Raw genomic sequence first — 9,458 nt, 5'->3', positions numbered from 1 at the left:
ATCCTGTGAGTCCGTCACTATGGTGATGGGGGAGTCATATGTGGGAAGGATCGAGGCGTGGGCAATGGCCAGGGCAATAGCTGCCTCTTCTGCCGAGCCGCTGTCTGCTGTGAGAACTGTGGTACACACCTTAAGCGCGTCTGTGTTGTCAATGACAGCTAAACACATGGCACGCCTCCCCGGGTAGCGGGCCGCGTCAGTGTAAAGAACCGGTGTTTCTGTGGTTCCATCTCCAAAAATACGTGCCAGGGCCTGAGTTCAGGCACGTCTCCGGCCGGCGTGTCGCTCGGGATGCATATTGCGGGGAATCGGAGCTACTTGAATGCTAGCGCGTAGAGCAGGAGAAAGGTTATATTGTGGGACTTGTGTGGGTGTCTCAGGGACAGGGTAGCCAAGACGAGAGAGTATAGCGCAGCCCTGACGGGTGCGCCTGAGACGTTGCAGCTGACCGTTGCGATGAGCCTCAATAAGTTCACCTACGGTGTTGTGGATGCCAAGCTGAATAATGCGTTCTGTGGAAGCATGTGGAGGCAACCCAAGAGCCGCCTTCACTGCCTTCCGTAGAAGGACGTCCATCTTCTGAGTCTGAACGACGGTGAGATTCTGATAGGGGAGATGATAGGTGAGCCGGCTGATTATCAGAGCCTGTACTATGTGGAGGACATCTTTCTCGCGAAGGCCTCTTCTACGATTAGTAATGCGGTGTATCATATGTGTGACTTGCGTTATGTGCTGACCCAGAAGGTGTGTAGTGTGCGAGGCTTTGCCATCAGATTGAATATGGAGGCCTAAGATACAGAGTCTAGCTACTTGAGGGATAGGGCTGCCGTGTAAAAAAAGAGAGATATTCGGGGATTCGTCGGTTCTGCGGCGCCACCTGTGCACGAGGAGTAATTCGGACTTCTCGGCTGCACAGGTCAGGCCGCCTGCGGCTGAATAGTTTTGCACGACACGCACAGCTTCCTGGAGAGCATCCTGGATGGCACCTTCTGATCCCTGGCTTGCCCAGATCGTAACATAATCGGCGTAGAGAGCGTGCTGGATGGTGGGTATCTGGTCTAGTAAGTGGGGCAGTTTAGCCATAGCCACGTTGAAGTGGGTGGACGATAGGATCGAGCCCTGTGGCGTTGCCAATAGTGGCCGTGCGGTCCGAAAGGAAAGCTCTCGCGTAGCCATAGGTGCGTGCACCGCACTGGGAAGAAGCCAGATTGTCGAGAATTAAGTCGTGGGAGACGTTGTCGAAGGCCCCCTTAAGGTCCAGGGCCAGAATAGCTCTGGTCTGTGCCGTAGTGGGGCCATCCACCACGTCCTCCTTAAGCTGCAGCAAAACATCCTGCGTGGAGAGGCTAGGTCGGTAGCCGAAGAGTGTATCCGGGAATAACTGGCTGTCTTCCAGAAAGGGTTGTAGCCGGGAGAGTACAACCCGCTCAAAGAGTTTACCTACACATGAAGTTAAGGATATAGGTCGGAGATTCTGGAGAGACAGTGGCTTCCCTTGCTTAGGAATAAGTATGATGTCCGCATGGCGCCATTCCTGTGGAAGTGTGCCGTTCCTCCAGTGGTCGTTGTAGAATGCAGTTAAGTCCTGAATGGCCCGATCATCTAGGTTGCGTAGGAGTGCATATTGAACCCCATCAGCCCCGGGTGCGGTGTTGCGCCTAACGCCCTGCAAAGCCGCCCTAACCTCGGCTTCTGTAATATCGGCGTCTAGGGGGGTGGCGTCTACGTGTGGGTAGTCTCTGTAGGTGGGGCGGGTACCTGTAGCAATGTAACGTTGCTGTAAGGTGTGAAGTAGAGTAGTGTCATCGAGCCCTGATTTATGGAGGATGGTGCGGACTGTGTTGGCAGTGTGTAATTTGGTTTGCGTAGGGTTTAATAATGCGCGGAGCAGCGACCAGGTCCGAGGTGTGCTTAGCGTGCCGCTGAGGCGATCACAAAGGCTATGCCAATTGTTGCTAGTGAGGGTGTTCGCGTAGTCAGCTGCCTCCGTATCTAGGCGGGCGATGCGGAGACGAAGTTTCCGATTATGTTTCTGCCGCCGCCACCGCCGGGTCAGGCCTCTGCGGGCTTCCCAGAGATGGAGCAAATGGCGATCCACATCGGGGCGTCTCTGTCGTCGCAGCGATGTTTTGAGTTGCAGTTTGTAGATCAGTTTGAAGTTGTTTGATCCATTCCTGAGGGGAGGGGGTGTCCGGAGGAGCTAGTGTGGACCGGTTACGCCTAAATGCATCCCAATTTGTTATCTTAATAGTACGTTCAGGAGTGCGTGTTGGTTGTACCTGTATTTCAGTAGCTAGAATGTAATGGTCGCTGCCCAGGTTCTCCACGAGATTGCTCCAAGAGTGTTGATCTACCCCTTTGACCATCGTGAGGTCAGGACATGTGTCCCTGCTTACGCTGTTGCCTAATCGTGTTGGTTGATCTGGTTCCGTCAACAGAGTCATGCGATGGAGCGCAAGAAGCTGAGCAAACCGGCGGCCCTTGGGTGTTTCCGTTTGGTAACCCCAGGCAGAGTGCGGGGCGTTGAAGTCGCCTACAATGACCATCTGTTGAGCGTGTTTGCACAGAAGTGCGAAAAGATGTCCGAACTCATGCTTCCTCGCATTAGGTGCGCTGTAGATGTTAAGCACAAACAGGCTGCTACTGGAGCGAGAGCACGGGACCAATTCGAGAAGTACGTGCGGTATGGGTGAGCTTTGGAGGGTGTGTTCGATAACGGTCATATGTTTGGACACTAATGTAGCTGCGAGGTGTGGTGTGTTGTTATTTATTGTGTCTGTGTACGTGTTGTAGCCTGGAAGTGTAGGAGTGCAATGCACTTCCTGCAACGCTATTACATCGGGGGGATGGGGCTGTGTGGCAATGAATTGCGTAAGCGATCCGCGTTACCGGCGGTAGCCCCTGCAATTCCATTGCCACACGCTTAGGAGTTGGGGGGTAGTGCGTGTCACCCTACGGTTTCTGGCCATGATCAGCTATTATTTGGTTGATACCCGGGGGCTGTCCGGATGGCGGCACATCGGCCTGGGAGGTGCTGGGAAGTGAACTTTCCGGGGTTAGCGGGGCGGGTGTTCGGTCCGGGGACGGTAATCGGGCAGGGCGAAGGTAAGGATGTGATCTTTGTGTTTCACGTGAAGGAGAAAGGGAGCGTTTGGACAAAGGTGGAGAGATTGAAAGTTGGCCGAGTGCAGCCGCTATCTGTTGTTTAATATCGGCCACCATCTTCTGGACAGCGGGTTGCAGGGCTTGTTGTATTAACTGTTGAAGCGGAGCTGTGACTTCAGCCACAATGACCTCCTTCATTTTTTGCATTTCCGCCTGCATTAGGGTTACCAATGCAGTCTTTAGGGAGGCGGCCATTTCGTTCAGTGCCTGTTGTGTGCAATAGACTGTGCGAGAGGTTTGCAGGGAGTCATTAAGGCGCGGTTCATTGTCGGTCATCATGGGTTGCGGAGTGGGTTGGGGCTTAGAGTGTTGTGTGACGGAAGGGGGGGGGGTGTGGAGAGGGGGATAGAGGTGGAAACTGTGCTGCCCAGCTTACCGCTTGCTCTTTCTTGTCGGATCCCTTTTTGTTGTGGCCACGGTCCCTCGAACGGCCGTGGCTGGGAGTCCGGCCCTTGGAGCCGCCAGCCGAGCGATCCGGTCAGTTTGGAGGCGATCCCCGGGTGAGCCGCGAGTGCGGCTGCGTCTCCTAGTCCAGGGGTTCTCCGCTGAGCTCCCTGGTGTCTTTTCCGATTGGGTCGGGTTTTTCTGAGCGCCCTGCTGAGTCGTCGACCCAAGCTGGCCCTGTGCTGGTCCGGGCGGGGGACGCTGTTCCTTGCGTTTGTTGTGCTCACGGAGCACGTGCGACTTGTTGTGTGCCGGTAGTTGACGCGATGGACAGCGAGGGTCAGTAGCGGGATGAGCGCCGTCACAGTGAATGCATTTAGGTGTGCACTCATGTTCCTTCGGTGGGTTGGAGATACCACACGCCGCGCAACGGGGTTTGTCGGGCATGGGACAGACGTCAGCTCGATGGCCCATCGACAAGCACACGCTGCATACTTGTTGGCGCGGTCAGTAGACGTGGCAGCGGAGTTCAGCACCATACATGCGGACGTAGTGGGATACATGGGTGCCGGAGAATGTTATCAGGGCCGTATTCGTAGGTCCCATCATGCGAGCGTGTAGGACAGGAGCTTCTGAGCAGCGGAGGTTTTCCAGAAGCGTCGTTGTAGTGGTGTTTGGTTCAAGGCCCGAGACTACTCCCGTGCAAGAGTTGTCGGGGGCAGCTACATACGCTTGGACGGCGTGTTGGGTAAGGCCCATGCAGATAAATTGAACTCTCTGAAGCCGTGCCGCGAAGTTCTCGTCCGGTGTGCTGAGCACCGCAAGATTTTGGTCAGTGCGGATGCGAATAATAGGTTCGTTGAGAACGGCACTGTCCAGCCCCGCTGCTATACCGATGGCTTGGGCAACAGAAGGTTGAGGCCACGCACCGAGGTTGAGGCCGTCTCTCGGGCGGAACACAATCTTTTAGTCGTCAATAGGCAGTGGTTGGAGACGTGCATTCGTCTTGTGGGGGACTTGGGGTGCCGGAGGAGGCGGCATGTCCGCAGCAGCTTGAGCTAAGCGTTTCTTCTTCCGAGCGACAAGAAACCAATTAGTGTCGTCCTCGTCTTGACCGGACGAAGCGTCGGCGTCCATGGTGTCAGAGGATCGGGTGCCGCCGCGGTTTTCATCTGAGCGGAGTAGGCGTGGAAATTGGCGTGGGAACGGACGCGCGCCCGCGTCGAGGGAGGTGAAGCGCGGATAAGGCTTAGTGCGGCGGTCCCGGTGGTCCAAAACTTCCAAAGTCAATAACATGCGAGGATCTCACCGGATCTTGGAGAAATTGGTCTCGATCGATGCCACTCTCCGAGTTGCGTCGGTTGATACTATTTCCAGCGGTGAGAAAACAGGGGAACCGCTCGTCGAAGGTTCGAGAACCGGAGCCCATACGGAGCGCGGCCAGTCGCTGCGACGGACCGGGAATTTCTCCTCATAATCGAGAAATACTTTAACGAACCCTCTGGACTAACCCAGTGTTAAACGCCGGGGCCGCATGCTTCAGCTTCGCTGGCTAACCATCTTCACGGAGTGGAAAGACCAACGAAATTTCCTTTCCGTAGATGTTTCATGGAGGTATTCATTATTCTTGTTGCCGGGCTTACTTTTATTTTCGCGTAAAATACCCCCTGACGCGTAGCATTCATCACTGCAATGGAATCTGCATATGAGAAAATGCGATCGTCCAAACACCTGAACGCGTCTGGTGCAAGGCCATGCGACGGTACGCGAAGATGGAATGTAACCCAGAAAGTAGGCAATTGGAAATAACCACGATGGTCCCTTCCCCATTCACGGCGCTTGATGGAGCAAGCTTCGCATTCAAGAAGTAGAAGTAGCCAGAGCGACAGTACTAAGCACGTTAATTAGCTGCTCCCTTCCCGAACGTGTTCTGGTTTTGCGTGGGTCGGTGCCGTACATTTTGGCGCTTGCTGTTTGAAGTGGATGTCACCATACCCTGATCCACCGACTGATTGCGTTGACAACCCAGAAGTACCAATATTCTTTGTCTGGATGCCGTCTTACCTTCCAAATCCAGAAGAGAGCCAACGCGAGTCTCCTGACTTGAAATGAAGCCGGCGAGGATCTTCAGAACATGGTCGGGCCGTCGAATAATATGCATCATCTTACGAAGCAACTTACGAAGCCTGGGTGGTTCAGTGGCTATGACATTGCGCTTCTGAGTGGAAGGGTTCGAAGCTGGCCGCGGCAGCCATCGTTCCAACCATCCCGCCGTTCCTAGCACCCCGCCGCCGACCGCGAAGGCGGGATGGTAGGAAGACTCGTGAAATGGGGCTTTAGGTGCGCAATAGAGAGCGCCAGATTTACAGACATAATCGGGAGTCATTCACTAATACGTCCCTCTTAACGCACGGTTTAGTTTGGGGTCGTGAAGCGCCAAAATATAATTTAATTAGTCGCGTAGATTCGAGAATGTACAGCAGAATTGGCGAGGAGCACACAAACCGGTCAGGCATGCCTTTTAGTCTTTATAATTCACGATAATGGTCCAGAAATTTCGGATAATGTACACACGCCTTGCCGCGAAGGGAGAACTTCATAAATGCCATAAACTCATAATACGGCGAAAATCCACACCGGCAATAAGTAAAAACAAGGACGCCTGGATCGGTCCACTCTACGGCACCATATTTGCTTTCTATATACAGCGGATAGGTAAATCAATAGGGTTTATTATCTCATACTATTGAATTTTGTGATGATTAACGCGCGAATGCGTCGTAACTGTACTTTCAAAGCATCTTATACTCCAGCGCCCGTGTCAGCAGAGGGAGCCAACGAATTGCGACGGAACGGGAGTGCTGCTATAGATCCTGCTCAGGAGCAACGTACATGAGTGGTTTTATTTTAGTGCATTAATTATACTAAAAGTTTCATGCGCTGAGGGCGTAGGAAAAAATGTGCTCACTATTCAGCAAGCTTAAATAAGAATTGAATGAAATACGGATAACTAACTTAACTCGGGAACTTGTGACTGTACTTGGGTCGTACAATAAGGTATGCTTTTCGTTGCAGCATTCTTGGGCATGTGTTCCAAACATTACTTCATATACATATATATTATATGTATGCAAACTTCTCCGACTGCCAGATATTAACATGTCACGTGTAGCAGAGATGTCCAATATGTAACTATAACGCTACCGAAGCAGGTGGAATAGAACTCCCTTAAGAATTTTCTATTTCCAAGCCAGCGCGTTTACGCGCTTGGCGCGTTTCAATTTGGCCATGGACGCATGGCTCGATAGGCAGAATAGACCACTCTACAGAATTTACCACCTGCAAGCCACCATCCTCAGACGATCGTAATGCGTCGCATAACGTAGGTTTCCAATAGAGTTGAGTCTGGCAATTTTTTTTCGAGGTCAAATTACCAAACTTATCGCTCACCATCCGGCGGTTACTAAAAGTACAAATGTTTGGGTTGTCATTCGTTGTTCCTGAAGTAATTTTGTGAGATATTTGCCCCAAGAATGCTGCAAATAAAAGCATACCTTGTTGTACGACAATATATAGAGTATATGGAACATCAGGGTGACCAGTGGTTCCAGTGCACATATTCAGGGGCGTCTTACACCGGTGTCGCACGGTCACTTTCGATCGTGATGGAGCCGGATCTGATTCGAATTTCTCGACCGCGATTGGCTCCATCCCGAATCTCGCGCAGATGAGTCAATCGCGACAGAGAAATTTGATCGCTATCTGGCTTGATCGCGATCAAAAGTTCTCCGTGTGACACCCGTATTAGTTTAAACTGTCCTATCCTGCGGCATAGGCCCAAGAAAATGCCGACATACCACAAAAAGCGCTTTGACTCGGAGAAGAATTTTTCGTATCTTGCATCAGTTGCCAGTGATTGGACATGCCAAGGTCTATTAGAGCGAACTAAAGTACGCGTTCCGTTTTTACAGGGAAGCTGTCTATGCGAACTTTGCCAAACTTCGCTGTACGCGGCTTCTGCTGGTGCGGTGACGACTTCCTTAATTGGCGAATATTAAAGCGAGAAACGCGTAAGATGTGTTTGACGATGATCGCCGTACCTGCTCCTCTCACTCGCCAATATCGCCGAATGGCAGGCATCTGTGCTTCGGCTGACGTGTACGAAGATTACAGCAGTGCGTCCGCCCATACGCACTGCAGTGGTGGCGCCAATGCTCGTTCAGGAAGTCCTAGTCGTTTGTACTGGCACCGACAAGCGATGCCCGGAGTGCACTTAATAACCATTCTCTGGGCTGAGCAGTACGCCATGATCTGAATGCCATGGTACTCGATCAGACGATGTCTCCATAGGTTGCTCCAACGTCATCTTGAGCGATCCGTGGTCGTTGACGCACTGCATGCTGTGATGATGAACAGAGCGTGAGCACCTTCGTTTCGCGGATGTGGGCTGCCAGGCTCCGTCGTATATATGCCCTGTCTATCCTCCTGTAAGGCGCCCCGCGAAGCCATGTCACCTGATCCCGCGCTAAAATTCATACGCATCAAGCAGTGCAAAGTGCTGCACCAGACAACCGGTCTTGTTGGAGTTCCAGTTCCACCTAGGCACGGCCGCGCTGGTTTACGAGTAATTGATTGTACAGCCGGTTGAATCGCCGCGTTCGCAATTTCTCTCTCTCTTATTATTTTTTTATTAATTATTTATTTTTTATTAATAATTAATTAATAATAATAATTAATATTTTTTATTAATTATTATTATTTATTTATATTAATTTTTTTGCAGTGGGGGGGGGGGGGGGCTAGAACAGACGCGTAGCCGCAGACAGCCGACGGCTGGAGCAAAAATTGGCCATTCGCCCCCGTGCGGAACTGTGGCACAGTGCCGTGACTGTAGCAGCAATCAGCAAGGTGCGTGATGGACTATGTATATATATATATATATATATATATATATTGTTACGGATGCGGCGTGTTTATTTACAGGTGATGTACGAGAGTCTCGGAAAGCAGTCCAGCACCGGTTTCGTGCACCCAGAAATATCCGTCGTCCTCTCTTCGTCATTTCACCTCCACCAAGGCGTTACATTCCCTGTTTCGCACACGAAGCCCACCATGGGAGTAAGCGCTGATTTATAGTGTGATATCGCTTGAGGCGCAGAACTTGCGCAAGTTGAGTAGCGCTAGAGTGGCGTCCTGGTGACCTTACACGGGCGACCACATACGTTAAATAACTAATGCGGTCAATGACGGTGAAGGGACCGGTACACTGAGCCAAGAACTTTTGGCATAACCCGCGCCTGCGCTGAGGGGTCCACAGCCACACCAAGTCACCTTTTTCGAATCAAACTGAGCCGTGGCGGCGGTCATACCACTCCTTGGAGCGATCTCGTGATGCCAGTGTACGCAGACGAGCAAGTTGTCGGGCTTCCTCAGTACGGCACAAAGTTTCGGCAACTGAATCCTCTGTATGGAGGGTAAAGGGGAAAATGGTATCGAGACAGCTGCGCGGTGCCCGAGCAAAGAGTAGGTAGAAAGGTGTGAAGTGCGCAGTTTCGTGCTTCGCTGTATTGTAGGCATAGGTAATAAATGGTATAGAGGCCATCCCAGTTCTTGTGATTGGATGATAAACACATAGCCAGCATGTTGGGCACGGTGCGGTTCGTACGTTCGACAAGGCCATTTGTCTGGGGATGATATGGTGTTGAGTGGTGGAACTGCCAAGTGCAGAGTCTAAGCGATTCTTCCACGACAATTGGCGACCACGGTCGCTGTAGCAAAGGCTACTCCGCGCACAGAGGTCAGTTAAGCAGGCTGTCGATGACTGCGATCACGGTTTTTTTCTCCGTGCTTCATCACGCTGTCACCATCTCCCTCTCCAGCGTGTTTTTTCATTGGTCCGACAAGAAAAG

At 51.9% G+C, this 9,458-nt stretch overlaps 1 protein-coding gene across 1 annotated transcript; it reads right to left on the bottom strand.

Moving 5' to 3' along the window:
• Window positions 1–1,075: 1,075 nt before the first annotated feature.
• Window positions 1,076–5,710, bottom strand: LOC119442280 (uncharacterized). Its single transcript, XM_037707099.1, has 2 exons — window positions 5,614–5,710; window positions 1,076–1,440 (listed from the first exon to the last, which is right to left on the bottom strand). Exons 1-2 carry the CDS (start codon window positions 5,708–5,710, stop codon window positions 1,076–1,078), a joined length of 462 nt encoding a protein of 153 aa, XP_037563027.1.
• Window positions 5,711–9,458: the final 3,748 nt, after the last annotated feature.

The sequence above is a fragment of the Dermacentor silvarum genome, chromosome 1 (genome assembly GCF_013339745.2).
Source record: "Dermacentor silvarum isolate Dsil-2018 chromosome 1, BIME_Dsil_1.4, whole genome shotgun sequence".
NCBI lineage: Eukaryota > Metazoa > Arthropoda > Arachnida > Ixodida > Ixodidae > Dermacentor > Dermacentor silvarum.
This window is presented reverse-complemented; position numbering and strand designations above follow the sequence as displayed.

What these genes read in the sequence shown, in the direction of transcription:
- LOC119442280 (XM_037707099.1), bottom strand. Translation starts at nt 5,710, where the DNA reads ATGCATATTATTCGACGGCCCGACCATGTTCTGAAGATCCTCGCCGGC. An exon ending in CTCTCTTCTGGATTTGGAAG is followed by an intron (nt 1,441 to 5,613) that starts GTAAGACGGCAT and finishes CTTCATGTGTAG; the next exon opens with GTAAACTCTTTGAGCGGGTT.